This window comes from Sphaerodactylus townsendi, linkage group LG14, assembly GCF_021028975.2.
Source record: "Sphaerodactylus townsendi isolate TG3544 linkage group LG14, MPM_Stown_v2.3, whole genome shotgun sequence".
Classification (NCBI taxonomy): Eukaryota; Metazoa; Chordata; class Lepidosauria; order Squamata; family Sphaerodactylidae; genus Sphaerodactylus; species Sphaerodactylus townsendi.
Genome location: NC_059438.1, coordinates 4118048 through 4135641, shown reverse-complemented (window position 1 = coordinate 4135641; position 17594 = coordinate 4118048). Strand labels below are relative to the sequence as shown.

Genomic DNA, 17594 nt, shown 5'->3' with positions numbered 1-17594 from the left:
TGGCAATGTGCAAATGCCCAATCACTTTTAAAACGTCCTGGGTTTTGTTTGTCCTGGGTTTTGTTTTTCAGATTCCCCAATTTCTCCAGAATTGCTACAGGGTCCTGGCTTGTTGCACAATTTGCTTGTGCGATTTCCCTGAACTTCAGACAGCCATTCCAGGGTCGGGGGAGGCTTCTAGGGGAAGGGAGGAAAAGATCTGCTCTACAAATACCCTGCCACTGGATCCAGCATAAATTGATTCAAAGCTTCCTTAAACAATTCCCAGTACGCAGTAGGAGAAAGTCAAGAGTGCCTTCCGCACATGCAGAATAATGCACTTTCAATCCACTTTCAATGCACTTTTGCAGCTGGATTTTACTGTGCGGAATAGCCCAATTCACTTGCAAACAATTGTGAAAGTGGATTGAAAGTGCATTATTCTGCAGGTGCGGAAGGGGCCAAGAATTGCCATGCTGACTTTTTAAAAGTTCACTGTAATGTCACAGATGTATTGCAAGATCAGCCCTGACAACATCAAGACATTTTCAAATCAAGCTCTGCAGAGTGCATGATGCCAGATAAATCCAGTCTTGTTAGTCTCTGGCGCCTTCCGCACATGCAGAATAATACCCTCTCAATCCACTTTCACAACTGTTTGCAAGTGGATTTGCTATTCCACAGAGTAAAACACAGCTGCAAAGTGCATTAGAAGTGGATTGAAAATGCATTATTCTGCATGTGCGGAAGGGGCCTCAGACAGGTTGCAAAAAGAAGTTCATAAAGCTCACTGCAGGCCAAGGTGATCAGAAAACATTAGGTTCAGCCCAGCAGCTTTAGGATTGATAGCTCTGCCTAAGACTGAGCTTGTTTGACTCTCAGCCTTCCTACAGGCTCACCAAAATATCTTTGCATTCTCCCCCCTTTAGAAATATCTGTGATTAGGAAAAGGTTATTATTTTATTTCTTCAGATTTATAATGGGTTTTCCCATTCGTTTCAGAACAGGTAAAGAAACAATGCCTCTCCTGATGGCTCCCATACCCGAGGTATTTGAACACGCTTGTACAAAAAAAAAAATGGCAATTAGCCGGGAAGAGTTCTTCAATTGATCAAAAGGTTTTTAATTAGCCCAACCTATTTACCAGCTAAATGTAGCAGCTATAAATGTAATACATCCCTGAAGTGCAAACTGCAGGCAAGCAAAGCAAAGCCGCTGCCAAGGGGCCTTCGGAGAACTCGGGAAACAGACACAATTGAGCAGCAATATCGGCCTGTTCTTGCAGTTTGAGCTTCCATTCAGCCAAAATGCCGGCCTATCTCCAAGAACCCATGCATGCCACACGGCCTTGCTTGTGGAGGGTAAGAGAGAAGGAAAGCGGCTATGTTACGTTAAGCAGCCTTCGTGTAGTTCCAACATATGAAGTGGGGCAGTGGATGGATTTGTTCTGAAACAAAAGACGAAGAGCACTAACAGTGAAACCGCAAAGGTTATGATTTAATTATGAATATAAATACATCTGACACAGGAGCCTCTCTGTTCCATTTTATCAACGGGCACTTGCACAAATTGGCTCTGTTTAGCCAAGGCGTGTGCAATTGAGCAAGCTGATCCCATGTAGTCAATGGGTCTCACCAGCAATACTCAATTCCAAGATCACTACTTCTTCAAGATTTGGGTCTTCCAAATATTCATTCGTACTTCAGTTAACCTCTGAAGATGTACTTGGACTCATAAATGCCTGGAAACCATACCCTCTGAAGCCCTGCACTGTAATCCTGACTTGCAGTCGCTCACCTGGTTTGCCAATTGTGAGTTAGAATCTCCTCCAGGAGACCAGTCAGGAAGACTCTTGACAACTGGAAGGTTTGTTCTTTTGTCTCCGTTTATGTAACATTTCTAAACTGAGTTTAGAAACTAAGACAGTGATTAAAAATTCCACACAAACCCCATATTAGAAATATCACCAGAACTACAGTGCCTTGGTATTAAAGATTGGCATCTCTCTACCATGAAGCACTACATTAACACAAGCAGGTATTCAAACTGTGTCTCTCCCGCTTCAACCAAACAAAAAAAAAACATAATCCAAGGGCCTGCAGATTTCATAGTAAAGTTGACAAGAGTCACACAGGATGCTGCTAAGTCACTGTTCCATATGAAGGTGATTAATCCACTAGCTTTCACCTCTGTGAGCCCCGCTTGTTTGGCATAACATACCAGCAATTCTTAATACACTGCAAAGTCCACCAAACTATCCCTATGCCATAGAAAACCTGTTTGCCTGCCTTTATGAAGAAACAAAAACATGTTCAAAGCTATACCTCAATTCGTGCAGAGAGGGGTTCTGAATCGCTCAACCACAAACAGCTGGTGGCACTCAAAAGCCAGCTTTCAAGAGAGACGTTTCCTGTTCTTTAGAAGGGCCCACGGCTTACTGGCCATGTTTTTCGTGAAACAGATCTCAGCCTCGATCTCTGGCATGACCAGTTAAAGGCTCTCAGGGAGCAGGTGGCAGGAAAAGACCTAAGTTCTTGCAGAGCTGCTGCCTACTGGTAATCATGTTATGTCTGGACTCTTTTTGTCAAGCTACACTGTTTCCATCCCAAAATGGGTAGGGGTATTAGGTCCAGATATTGTATCAGCAGCGACATACTAGCCCACGGGTCTGCAACCTGTGGCTCTCCAGATGTTCATGGACTACAATTCCCAATTGGCCATGCTAGCAGGGGCTGATGGGATTTGTAGTCCATGAACACCTGGAGAGCCACAGGTTGCAGACCCCTGTACTAGCCAAACTCCAGAAAGAGAGAAAAATCCTGACAAGAAAATTCTTTTCTGATAAAGTCACTTTCACTTGTATATGAAGTCACCAGCATTTCAAAAATATTAAGACTTTACAAGTTTTGACTTAACTTGGCAACATGTACCGAGCAGCGTGGAGCAAACAACATGACCGTATGTGTACGTGGCTGCATTTCTTTTGTACTTGTCTATTTTATGATCTGTGTACCGCTTACCTGTATATCTTGTAATAATGATAAAATTAAAAGTAAATGTAAAAAAGAATGCAGCTGGAAAAGACAGGGCTAAGTTAAGCAAGATCAATGGGCTGATTTGGCAGAAGGCAACATCACTCATCCAAAAGGCCCATCTCTTTGGCAGATGACAGGACCCCATTCTAGATAAGATATTAATAACCTCACCTGCCAGTAATAGGACTTTATAAACGTCCAAGGTCAAATTTAGTTTACATTACCCTCTGAAAACTGCTATACAATTCCCCCCACCCCACCACTTTCTATTACCTTTGACCTAGCTGTAAAAAAAAATCTATCAGCCAACAGAAGCTATTCAAGAGCACAGAAGGGAAACAAGATTCATTAACTCAATCTAACTTGCAATTTTAAATAGCTTCTTCCCCAACAGTAGTTTTAGTTTTCCCTTTCGTCCAAAATATTTGCTCTCATCTGCAACTCTGGTTCCAGTGAATGCATTCCAATTCATTTTCTCTCTGCGTTTTGTCTGCATTGTGACAAGCCTAAAAAAAGTAATCCGAAAGAGAAAATTTAACACAAATGTCACACTAATGTGGTTTTGCATACTGACACACCAATACAGTTGGCTGATCCGTTTCAGGCATCAAACACTACAAAAAGTCTTTTCAGTCCGTGAGGCCATGAATGAACAAGGAAACCCAGCAAAACTATTTCACATTCAATATCCTATCGTCAATCAGCAGGGTTTTGTAGAGCTGCGGTAACATAAGAGATCTATACCATATAAAAGGGCATCAATAGCTGCCTTTTGAGTGGTCAATGATAATCTCAAATATCAGTTTCAATACACCTTACACACAGATCAATTCAAAATAATGTAAAAATCAAACTTTCATGGCCCAAGAATAACAAAAAAACAACACAATGAGTTAAACACATTTGTAAGAATCAGAAAAGACTTTTGCCAAGACAATGGCCAACATACACCTTTTGTGATTTTTGCGGGCTTGCGTATAACCAATGTGACTTTCATCAGTGCCATATCACAAACTGGTTTTTGAATCTCTTCATTCACTTGATATGTGAAACAAAGAGCTCCTGGAACCTAAAACCACCCCACACTCCTAAAATGTATTAAATCAATTATGCAAGTTTGGGAACCCTGCCCACTCTGTTCAGTGTAGAAAAGTATGCTCACAAAAAGCTAGCAATGTACACTAAGTAACTGTAATAAGCTATATTTAATATAACAGCAATATATCAACTGGCTCAACCCTATCAAGCCACTAGAAAAACACTAGATGTAATCAAGCCTTGGAGCAATTTACAAATCTAACTGGCCTGATTTCATGCAGCCATAGAAGCCAAATCTTAGCATTAAAAATTCCCAAACATAATTTGATTTTGGCAAAAACTGGAAGCACGCAAGGATCCGAAGGCAGAGGAAACAGTGCGGAAATCTTTCCCCATTTTAAAAAATATCCCCCACAGCAATCCTTCGGTATTCCCCCAACAGGGTAATTTGTCCTCTCAATCCTCTTGGGCTCCCTTCAGCAAATTCTCAACTGCTGTCCACGGTCTCCATGCCTTGAACATATTCAGCCCTTCCTTATCATGCTATTTTGGGGGTGGCTCTTCTTCTAGAAGCTGAAATGACTAAACTGAGGCTATCGTACTTTGGTCACATTATGAGAAGCCAAGAGTCACTGGAAAAGACAATACTGCTAGGAACCCGGAAAACAGGAAGACCCAACATGACATGGACTGACTGTATAAAGCAGTGATGGCGAACCTTTTTGAGACCGAGTGCCCAAATTGCAACCCAAAACCCATTTATTTATCGCAAAGTGCCGGCAATTTAACCTGAATACGGAGGTTTAAGTTTAGAAAAAACAGTTGGCTCCGAGGCGTGCGTTACTCGGGAGTAAGCTTGGTGGTAGTCGGTGGCTTTGCTTTGAAGCACCCATGCAACTCTTCCAACGGGTGAATCACGACCCTAGGAGGGTTTACTCAGAAGCAAGCCCCATTGCCAGCAACTGAGCTTACTCCCAGGTAAAGGATCGCGCTTTAGTTCTTCGCATGAAAATCAGTGGGGTTTAACAGTGCTTAACCAAAATTAGGTCTTAGGTTTAATGCTAATAATCGAGCTCAGAGGCCCAGGCCAGCCTAGATGTGTGTGTGTGTGTGGGGGGGGATTCTGTTTGTGCGTGCCCACAGAGAGGGCTTTGAGTGCCACCTCTGGCACCCGTGCCATAGGTTCGCCACCACTGGTATAAAGGAAGCCATGGCCCTCAGTTTGCAAGACCTGAGCAAGGCTGTTAATGACAGGACATTTTGGAGTTTGTTGGTTCATAGGGTTGCCATGAGTTGGAAGCGACCTGACAACATTTAACACACAACCCCTAGAAATCCTTAAATTGTCTGTGAATGGCTTGATTCCTATGCTTTTGCATTTGGGATGGGGCTAGCAATGTTATTGCATAAATAACCGCAAGCTTGTTTACGGATATACTAGAGATGTCAATGAGATTGATTTAGAAACAGAAATCAACTCAACGTGAATATATGCTGCGAGGAATAACTCTTATCAGAGCCGCTGAAACTTACAAAATATAGTTCACTGATTAAAGGAAAAGATGTGCAAACTGTATATACACACAAACTCATGGGCTAGGCAAGTGGACATACTCTCTTTGAAATACAAAGGGAAAATATTCATCAGAGGAAGATCCACATGATGTAGATGAATCTGCTACATCTTGAAGGCTTCCATAGTGGGACTCTGCTGCTTGTGTTCACTGTAGTTTACGGATACTACTGTACGCAATTCTGAAACGGAGTAAGTTTTACCAGGTATCATCAGTGCAGGACCTATCTTGTTGGGTTTCACAGGGTGCAGTTTTATCCATAGTTTTAAATCTCTATATAAACCTCTTAGAACAAATAGTTTGTAGCTTTGGGGTTGATTGTCATCAGTATGCTGGCAATACTCAGCTCTAATGTGCCCTTATCCAATCTCCTGGTAATGTAGGGGAGGCCATGAATTAAAACCCCTGCCACAGTGGTTATCTGGCTAAAAGTGAAAAAACTGAATCTAAACCCTGAAACGACAGAGGAAATGCTGGTTGAGAAGGAAGAGGTCCTCTAGGACACTGTTCTCCCCACTTTTTGATGGAGTTCAGCTGACCCTCAGGATCAAGGATTAAAAGCCTTGTGACCACTTTATTACTGGAAAAGCAAGTCAATGAAGCACAAAAAAGTGTTTCTATCTACTCAGACTAGCCCCTACCTTGATATGGCTAACCTGACCACCTGGATCCACACCATAGCAACACTGAGGCCCCTTCCGCACGTGCAGAATAATGCACATTCAATCCATTTTCACAAATTCTTTGAAAGTGGATTTTCTATTCTGCATAGTAAAATCCAGCTTCAAAGTGCTTTGAAAGTGGACTGATAGTGCATTATTCTGCATGTGCAGAAGGGGTCTGAGTCTGCATATAATGCACTATACATTGGTCTCGCCTCAAAAAGAACTCAGAAACTCCAACTGGTCCAGAATGGCACAGCTCAACTATTAGCCAGAGCTAGACAGAGTGTGCATACATCTCCCATTCTGCAGATATTCCCATTGGCTGCAAATATTCCCATTGGTCACTGGGCTCAGTTTAAGGTATGGGCTATCACACACAAAGCATTTTATGGCCTTGGCCCTTCTTTTGTGCGGGACCACCTCTCTACTTCCTTTCTGCCACGACAACTTTGCTCAAGTTCGCAGGGGCTTCTGCGGTGCCAAGCTGCAAACGGGCAAAATCAACAACTGCCCATGCACGCACTTTCTCTGCTACAGCTCCCACCTTGAGGAATGGTTTGCCTGAGTAGGTCAGGAAAGCTCCAATTCTCCTGGCTTTTCGCAAACGATGCAAAACTGAACTATTCAAGAGAGCTTTTCTGCACATGTAATCGGGCGGCACTGAACAAAATGATTTTACAGACTTGCTTGGACAAATGTTTAAGGACTGTAGTCTATGCTACTATGTACAGTGTATGGTAAACAGGATCCTATTTATATAATTTCTGTAATGTTTAATGTGTCACGTAAATACTTCTACTATGCTTTAGTTATTTCCAGTGGTTCCAGACTTCTAAAATCCTAATGCGTTGGTTACTGAATGTCCCATTTTGTTGACTGCACGAACTCATCAGTAATCTGCCCTGAATCCCTGTGAGAAAGATGGACTACAAATAATGTAAATAAATAAATAACCGAAGCCTCTAGAGGGGGAAAAAACTTCCCTGCAGAATTCTAGTAACTCTGCACAGATATTTTTGCATTGTATCATACAGTTTCCCACTGCCTACAAAGGACCAGGTCCAATTGTATATAGCATTTGGGCATGCATATACACAATATGCCACAACTAAGCCTGAAGGAAAAGGCTGGTGTTTCAATTTCCACATTCTTCTGCATCGTACATTATAAAGCTCCGCCGACAGCCACACCGCATTTAATTCTGGCGGTTGCGTTTGCCAGAAAGGTTGAAGTCAGTTATTAGCAGGGATTATCTCACACACCTTTCCATATCTGAACTTTAGCAACAACAATTAAAGTACAAAATAGCCCATGTCAAAATTAATTGTGTTTTGGTAAATATTGAAAAATACACCCAGGCGACCAGTTTAATTTCATTCTTTTTCTGAAGAACAACAGAGCCCTCTAGTGGAAAAAAAATATGAAAATTAGCAACTATGCGTTACTCTGGTCACGGGCAAAATAGAAAATCCACATGGCCAGGCAGACAAATGCATATTAAGGACACTTAGAAGGAGAAGGGGGAAAGTTATATAACCATGACACAAAGTTGTCACCAAGCTTTGGAAAACAAGGCCGTACTTTTAATGAACAAACTTGGACGTAATGGGGGACTAATCTGGATGAAAAGGGCCATCAGATGGCTGAGAAACATATTACAATGTTCAGCAGCTCCCTAAAGAAGAAAAAGTTATTTTAATATGAGCTTTTGGGAGCCACAAATGGTTGAAGGGGAGACCATATCAGGGAAGATTAGAATAGAGGAAGAGGCAGAGAAGTCTTGTATGAATCCGGTTTTGAATCTTGAAACAACAAGAATTCGCTAACATAGGTCCCTTCTTACTGGTCCCAAGTGGAGTCCATGATATTGACTGGCATACCTATTCCTGCGTTTGCTCCGGTAATGACGATCACTTTTCCACTCATATCTCGCCCCTGTAGAATTTCCATCGCTGTGGTGTTTCCATCATACTTCTGCTTGGCACTGGGTTTCATCGGATTCTCTTCCACGGTGAACGCCAGTCGCGGGTCAAGGTGAGTTGTCCTTTTGTTTATATGGCTTAAGGCAAAGAAAAACACGTTTTCATTCTAAGTTGCTTTCCCTTACATAAACACTACAAAGACGATGACATTCTCACCCTCTGTCTTACAGCAAAAATAAAATCAAGCTAAGAGCTACTGTGGGTAGTGTCTGGAATGTTGGAGTTGAAATTGGGAGGCCCAGGTGTGAATTTGTGTTCCATCAAGGAAACTCACTGGGTAATTTTGGGCCTGCGTGGTATAGTGGTTAAGAGCAGTGAACTCTAATCTAGAGAACTGGGTTTGATTCCCCATTCCTCCACATGAGCAGCAGACTCTTATCAGGTGAATTGGATTTGTTTCCCCACTTCTACACATGAAGCCTGATGGGGTGACCTTGGGCTTGTCACAGTTCTCTCAGAACTCTCTCACCCTCACCTACTTCACAAGGTGGGGGAGGAAGGGAAAGGTGCTCATACTTCTAAGTCACCTTGAGTTTCCTTACAGGACAGAAAGGTGGGGTATAAATCCAAACTCTTCTTCTTCACACACTATCAGCCAAACCTACCACACAAGGAGCAGTGGTGGCGTAGTGGTTAAGAGCAGGTGCACTCTAATCTGGAGAAACAGTTTTGATTCCCTGTTCTGTCACTTGAGCTGGGGAGGCTTATCTGGTGAACTAGATTAGCCTGTGCACTCCAACACATGCCAGCTGGGTGACCTTGGGCTAGTCACAGCTTTTCGGAGCTCTCAGACCCACCCACCTCACAGGGTGTTTGTTGTGAGGGGGGGAAGGGAAAGGAGATTGTAAGCCCCTTTGGGTCTCCTACAGGAAAGAAAGGGGGTATAAGTCCAAACTCTTCTCTTGTGTGGATAAAATGAAGAAGGGAACAACATAAGCAGCTTCGGGGCCCTATTGCCGAACAGCAGCTATTTAATCTACCCAGCCTCAACTTAGTCATGTCACATTTTTTCTCTCCCTGGATCAGATTCCCCATTTTGCTAACTCCATCTCCAACACTTCCACTACAGTTTCACTGTGAATGCAGGAAGAGTGAGTGTTTGGAAGCAGAAGATTCCTAAAAAAAACCAATTTCCAGTAATCCAAAAGAATCCCTGGCCAGTAACAGAATCGTCTTATCGTTGATCAGAGGAACATTTTCTGTCTTGAGCAGTAAACTATGAATATGTTTAACAAATGAAAGCAGAATAGTCCATCCATGCAATGTTGTACACAAAAATAATTAATCACAATCAATGGTGTCAGAAATGTGATTAAACTGCATCCCATTACTCCTTTTTCAGGCATTTCTCTGGATGAAGATCCAGAGAAGCCTTAATTGACATAAGAAGCAAATGTCCATATTTTAAAAGCGTGGAAAAATGAATTTATGAAAGCAGAGATTTATTACTAGGAAAAACCCAGCCCTTAGTAAAAAAAACCCCTCTAAGTCTTTAGCGTAAAGGATTTTTCCTCCTGTTTGGACTCTGCACTACTGTTCTCTCCCTCTTGCGTAACAAGCAGAAAGTCAGGAATAAACAAAACATTAGCTATTTATAGTTTTACTCTGCCCAGAGAAAAAGCAGATAAAAGTGGTGCGTACTTTTAGTAGCATGCAGTGATTCAGCAATGTGAAATCAATGACTGAAGGCCCGATCAGGCATTACTGACCCATCCTCTCTCTTTTCACCTTATGAGTTTGCAAGCAGGGAAAACAATGACCAAGGACATGACAGCTAAATTTGAAACTTGTTGGAAGAAAGGGTCTTTACGCTGTTTCCTGCCTCATCCTACAGAGGGTTTTTTTTTTACTAGCGAGCTAGTGGCTAGATAGGGACTTAGGAATTTGTCACCTTTACTCTATCATGCTGACTCCATCCCTTTGATGTAGACTGATACTCTTAGGGCAGTGGTGGCGAACCTTTGGCACTCCAGATGTTATGGACTACAATTCCCATCAGCCCCTTCCAGCATGGCCAATTGGCCATGCTGGAAGGGGGCTGATGTAGTCCTAACATCTGATGCAAAATTACTCACACAATCTTAGGGACTTCCCTCCCCTTGCTTCCACCTTCTCAGAACTTCTCCATCTTACCTTCACCATGCCTAGGGAGAGGATGTGTCTCCTACGCATCCGCCTCCATCCAGCTAGATTAGAATAGATAGTGAACCTATCTCTCCACATTTCTATCCAGAATAGAGTTCACTAATAAATACTCTTTTCATTAGATTAGAAACTACAAATGACTCTGACTTTCTTTTGTGTCTGAAGTTCTCTCTAGCAAGCTCAGCCACGTGTGTGCGCCCAGGTAAACTTCCCTGTGTTCAGCCTCTGTGCCGCTGTGCTACTTTTGAAAGGGAAACACACGCACCAGGTGTGGTTGTCCCAACAAAACTGAGGCCTGTAAATGACAGAGCAGCTTCGAGAGCCCTTTGACAGAAAAGTTTGGAAGGACAGTCTACATAGCCTGCCTCTAATCTCCCCACACGTACCTACTAAGCTGCCTTATACTGAGTCAAACTATTGATCCATCCAGGTCAGTAGTGTCTATTCAGACTGGAAGAAGCTGTTTAGGGTGTCACGTTGGAGTCTGTTGCATCCCCTGAAACGTGGTCCTTTTAACTGCAACTGGCGGGGATGGAACCTGGGACCTTCTGCATGCCAAACGGATGCCTTACCATTGAGCCATGGCCCCACGTCAGCCTGTAGCAGGGGAAAAACATCTTCTGAACTGAACTCTCAGGGAACAACCTTGTTGGATGTCTATGACTCTGCATTGTTTTTCTCACAGGTGAGTTAAAAGCAACACTGCTCCAAAAACTGGGGGACGACAAAGGAATTGCTAGCGGCTGCTTTACTCCTATCCTTCTTCTTAAAGAGATGGTTCAACCATCAGCTTGTTCCTCACAAAATTTCTGTGGACCCTACATGGTTATTATAGTGTTTCCGTATTTTACTCATTTTTCATATGCAGAAAGCACCTTGAGCTTAGAAAAAGTGGTACATAGATCAGTACAAAACAGCCAGCATGGTGCAGTGGTTCAGAGCAGGTGAATTCTAATCAAAAGAACCAGGTTTGATTCCCCGCTCCTCCACTTAATTGGCTGAGGCTTATCTGGTGAACCAGATGTGTTTTTGCACTCCTACATTCCTGCTGGGTAACCTTGGGCTAGTCACAGTTCTTCGGCACTCTCTCTGCCCCACCTGCCTCACAAGGTGTCTGTTGTCGGGACAGGAAGGGAAAGGAGCTTGTCAGCCAACTTGAGTCTCCTTACAGGAGAGAAAGGTGCGATATAAATCGAAACTCCTCCTCTTCTTCTAAAATGTTTTGGAATTAGGCAACCACAATATGCTGCTCTTGCCGCTGTCCCCAAACCTTTTGGATGCTGCTTTGTGACCTGAATTGAGGCGTGGGAGCCACCATGATGAGAATAAGGAAGAACAAGCGGAAATGAAATCCAGACTAAGATGCAAGCAATCCTTTAGGGAAAAAGAGACACCTTTAGAGATTAAACCCATTTTGTATACACAGCTGTCAAGTGAAAAGTTTAAGGAGAACCTGGACCCCTTTTATGTTTTGCCCAGCAAGTCAGAACAGATCCTAGGAACACATTTTATCATCAGCTGAGAAACCTTTTTTCTTGGATGCCCCAAGTACTGATCCATGTTCACGTAGCCTCTAGAGTAGACTGCTGTAAAGACCTCTGCATTGGGCTGGCCAGAAACTATAGCTTACGTCAAACGTAGTGGATATATTTTGTCTGGTTTCGGGCAGCATTTACAGACACCACCAATCTTCCAACCACACTGGGTGCTACGCATTTCCATACTCCAAATTCTGGCTTAAATTTTTACAGCCTTTCATAACACGGAAAGATTATCCCTCCTTATAAAGAGCCACTTGTCACTGTTGGTCATTCCATTAATTCATTTTAAAGGAACCAATTTTCGGAGCATACATCTGGACTCCAAAAGAACTTCACCCTCCTGAGTGGTGTCGTCAACCCCATGGAATTGTCTGCTGGAGGAGATCTGAAGAGTACCCATCTTTAGATTCCACTGATTGTACTAAGACATCCTCTTTTAGCAAACCTCTGGCTACAAGCGGTTGCTACAAGCAATTGCAGAAATGCTTTTTGGGAGAACTGTAAGTTTAGCTGTGTAGGTCTTGTATTTTATCAAGGCTGCAACTTGGTGTTTATTTTAATTATAATACTTGGGTTCCTTTACTGAAAAAATGTTTTGCACGTAGCGAAAAGCAAGACCACAAATTTTAGATAAATGTTTGAAAGCTAGCATTACTTGCAAAAAAAATATATCTGTAGCCCTTAGGGGAAGCACTGCATGGCAACTCGAATTAAAAGTGGTCAACACAAGTAGAAACAAATGCCTCCATATGTGTAGGAACTGTAGGAATATTATTCTTGTTTGACCATTCCCCGCCTCCAGTCATATACAGCAAGCCCTACTTACTCAACGAAATAGAGTTGTCCGTTTTCATCAGTTTCTTGCTCCCACCCATATGGTAAATCTGGAGAGAGAAAAACCAAACAGGTAGCATTCAGTGCGGCATTAAAACAAAGATTTAAAACTTCTCATTTCAAAAACAATGCATCTCTTCCCTAATACAGAAATACTTTCTGTTGACCAAGATGGTTAACCAAAAGCAAGGAGCGACAGAGAACCTGTACTACATAGAGTAGAGAGATCATATCATTACATTGGCAAATCAGCCATGGAGAAAGGATGTTAAGAAAACAACCTAAGGAAAATGTCATGGATTCAACTGCAATGCTTACTTTCAAAAGAACTGAACATTTCTTTTCTCTTTCTTTTTTTGATTGACAAGTCACAGCCGACTCCTGGCAACTCCCTGGGGTTCTCAAAGAAAGAGATGTTCAGAAGTCGTTTGCCATGACCTGCTTCCATATAGCAACCTTAGACTTCCTAAGGGGTTGCCCTTTCTACTACTAACCAGGTCTGACCCTTCATAGCTTCCAAGTTCTAGCTAGCCTGGACTATCCAGGTCAGTTGTGCCATAACTGTCATGAAAGGAATGGAGCGAAGATGCCTTTCCATTTTGGGAAACTCCCTGATATGAAGAGCTCGCTGGAGAGAACCAGATAAAGGCAACCACCAGTCAGGGACCTCCTGAGAACATCTGGAGGGACCAGCTCAAAAGGTTTCTTTCTATGGCAGTACTACTTCTGCAGCTACAAACAAATCTGAGCTTCAGGAATTGCAGAATGTACAAAATGGTTGCAGAAAGGCAATCAGAGGAACCTGTTCTCACTAACATCCATGTCCACAGTGAATATGAACAACTATAGGAAAATGGCACCCTATGTAAGACCAGGAAGACTGCAAAGAGGCCAGAATTCAGGTAACAGTGAATAAGCATTTTGGACACACAGTACTACCTAACAATGGAACACCTATCAAGCATTCATATATTCCTTACTATCCCCACCCCCTCATACGCACAGGATAATCAATACATCTGGGGCAGGTTTTATACATGAAAATTCTTCCTTACAATAGTACTATGATGTAGAACTAGTCTACAGATATTATTTAGATCATGTTTTTTCTAGCAGTTCCAATTAAAATCCAGTCTTCTCAGGTTGCAGCTCACCAAACGCAACACTCAGAAAATCTGCCCCAAAGATTTTCATACAGAGGGAAAAGGGCAGATCCAATCGTTCGACAGGATACAAACCTCCTGCCACACGCTTCCGTTTTCCAGATTTGGGATGGTCCCACTGAGTCCTCTCTTCCAGGTGACTGAAAAACAAAACCATTAAACGCTTTCTTAATGAAATATTGTTGGCCAGCACATCCTCAATAGTATTTTAATATACACACTATCTGATGTACAAAATGCTTACAATAAAGCAAGGTACTCCCTGTCAATGCCCTCTAGTTGTTTGGAGGAACAAATTAACTTTAGAGTCCTTAATTGGGTATAAAAGGAAGACCATTTGTGTCCAGCGGCATCTTTAAGATCAACAAACTTTTGCTCTTGATCGAAGCTTTTGTGCATAAGCAAAAAAAGCTCAGTTGGTTCTAAAGGTGCCACTGGACATGAACATTTTCCTGCTGCTCCAGACCAGCATAGCTACCAATCTCAGTCTATATTCTTGGATATAAAAGGAGTTGCTCTAGATTCATACCAAGCAAGTCAATGCATGTCAGCCTAAACAAACAGAACATAATCCCTCTAGATCAGTGGTGGCGAACCTATGGCACGGGTGCCAAAGGTGGCACTCAGAGCCCTTTCTGTGGGCACTCGCGCACAGAGTTAGTCATGTTGGGGGGATCTCCCCCACACACACACACACATCTAGGCTGGCTTGGGCCACTGGATTTGATGTGCATGCACCTCAGTGAGCAGGGAGGATTCGGCTGGCGGGCCTGGTGCCTGTTCTCCAGGTAGCTGCTGCCCGGGGGCGGGGGGGGGCAGCAGAGATGCTAGAGATGCGCAGAGTGGCACATGTGGGTCTTGCTGGCCCCTGCTTGAGGGGGTTATTCAGATTAAATTGCTGCATTGGCACTTTGCAATAAATAAGTGGGTTTTGGGTTGCAATTTGGGCACTCGATCACAAAAAGGTTCGCCATCACTGCTCTAGATCATTAAGGGTGAAAATTAACAGAAGTCTTTCCACAAAGGGTGGTTACAACAGGGAAAGTTTATGAAGAAAAGGAACAAAGTGGGGAATGCTTATTTAGAAGGCAAGGTATATTTAGAAGTTTATATTTAGAAGAAAGTATTCAGTAAGTATTTATTTATTAATTGTTGTGGGTTTTCCAGGCTGTGTGGCCATGGTCTGGTAAATCTTGTGTCTAACATTTCACTTGCATCTGCGGATGGCATCTTCAGAGGTGTATCACAGAGAGAAGTGTGTTACAGGGAACCCACCTCTGAAAATGCTGGCCACAGATGTAGGCAAAACATTCGGAACAAGATCTCCCAGACCAGCCCGGAAAGCCAACCACCACCAGTTGAATCCGACCGTGAACACCTTTGACAATATTTATTGGTTTATAGTATTTTTCCTTTTTAAAGTTTTTTGCCATCAAGTTACAAATGATTTATGGCAACTCCATAGGAATGTCAAGGTAAGAGACATTCAGAGATCATTTGTAATTGCCTCCCTCACCCTCCACACAGCGACCCTGGATTTCCTTGGTGGTCTCCCAACCAAATGCTAAACAGGGCTGACCATTCTTAGCTTCTGAGGTCTGACAAAATCAGGACTATCCAGGTCAGGGCATCGCCCCTATGCCCAAGATGTATGGGTTTTGTGCATGTGCATGCGTTTTGCCATCAAGTCATAGCAGATTTTCAAGGCAAGAGATGTTCAGAAATTGTTTGCCATTGCCTGCATCCCTGCTACGATCTTGGTATACAGTGGACATCTCCCATCCAAATACTTGCCAAGGTTGAGGCTGAGAGTGTGTGACTGGCAGAAGGTCACCCAGCAAGTTTCCATGGCAGAGTGGAGATTCAAACCTGGATTTCACAGATCCTGATCAACACCTTAACCACTGCGCCACAATGGGTACATGTACACTAGCAATTCCTCAGACAGTGCAAAACAGGAGACAGGACAAGTGCTTCCCGGATTCTGGGCCCACACCCTTTCAATTGTATGGGACTTCAGCTTCTGTTTTAAGTTTCCAGATCTAAAAAACTAAATAAATGTGTGCCTATAACACAGCACAGGTTGCCAACACAGCCTTCTATAAAGCCACATCCAACTAATTATAAAGCCACATCCAACTGAAGCTGAATTAATCCAGAACACTAAGAACTATTGGATAAGAACAGGGCAAAAAAAAATTCAGAAAAGACAACAACATGCAAAATTATATTCAGGTTCCGACATGCTAAATTATTATTATTATTATTTATTAAATTTAGTATACCGCTCTATCCCCGAAGGGCTCAGAGGAATTAGAGGAATAATTATCCAAATTAGAGGACTATCCATTATAATTAGCAATTGCTTCCAGGCAAGTTGTAGGCAAGAAAATATTACAGTATTATTGTGATTACTTTGGTCCTCTAAGGACCAAATCTTGTCCCCATCCCAGCATACAAACATTTTGGTAGTCAGGCAAAAAGGAAAGAGTATGAGATTTTTGAAGGCAGAAAATGAAGCCACATGCAAGACTAGGGCGTATATAATATCATTTGAGAATTGCTGTCAGACTGTTTCTACAACTGGGGATATGAAGAATGAACTCCACAGAGCTATAAGGAATACAATATAATATCAGTCTGAGCTATTATCCTCTCTCCCATAGAGTAAGTAGCTCACATACAATTTTACTTAACCAGACATCAAGCGAGTCTTGCTTTAGACATCCACAGTAAATCCAATGAAACAGTGTTAGGTCTTGGACCTTGAATCAATAAACAAACTCTGTATTGTTGATCAGCAGCATTTATTGGTAGGCAACAAAACATCCCGCTTGTTAAAGCCACTTCTGGCTTTAAAGGGGCTTTTGCTGTTTACTTTATTCAGAAGCAATCCCCCCTCTCATTTTCCCAAAGAATGTGAGGAAGAGTTATTTCAGAGCCGAGGCACCCCAAGATCGGCAACAGATAGAAATAAAGCTGCCTGACCTCTCGCTCTCAGCCGTGACAACTCTCCATGCAATTGGTTGTGGTGGGTTTTCCGGGTTGTGTGACCATGGTCTGGTAGATCTTGTTCCTGACGTTTCGCCTGCATCTGTGGCCGGCATCTTCAGAGGTGTATCACAGAGAGAAGTCTGTTTCACACTGTGACACAACCAGTTGAATCCAGCCATGAAAGCCTTCGACAATACATCCTCCATGCAATGTTTTTTGTTTAGGTCACTGTTTGCTTTGGGATTTAATTCTTCAATTAAAAGTTAACAAACGCCCGTAACGCCACAGGGAAATGTGCTTTAGAAAACAATGAGACCTAAAAGCAGTTTGTGATATGGAGCCAGAATATTGTTCACATTCAACAAAATGCAGTGGAGTAGGAGAGAAAAACCTAAAGCCCAGCTCCAAGCATTTAAATCAACGTAGAGCCCTCTCTTTGGCTAGTTTCAACGTTATGCCATCTGCAATTCTTTATGGAAGATATCAAAATGTAGTACATTCAGAAAGGCATTGTTTCTGTAAGGCAGGCTGAATTGAAACTATTCAGCATGCTCTACTTGACTGTCCTTTTTATCTTGAGATCTGAGCGAAGTATGTAAGCCCTATTCTAGTACATAGGACAGGACTTCCCAATTCTGTTAAGC

The 17594-nt window shown here is 42.6% G+C and overlaps 1 protein-coding gene across 1 annotated transcript in view; it reads right to left on the bottom strand.

The window, feature by feature from the left end:
• Positions 1-17594, bottom strand: part of WWOX (WW domain containing oxidoreductase) — a 634025-nt gene that overhangs the window by 611071 nt on the left and 5360 nt on the right. Inside the window, exons 2-4 of the mRNA XM_048515668.1 lie at positions 14032-14096; positions 12786-12843; positions 8172-8350 (exon numbers count right to left, since the gene is read on the bottom strand). Of these exons, the coding sequence (XP_048371625.1) occupies positions 8172-8350; positions 12786-12843; positions 14032-14096 (302 nt within the window). The remainder of the gene's footprint in view (positions 1-8171; positions 8351-12785; positions 12844-14031; positions 14097-17594) is intronic.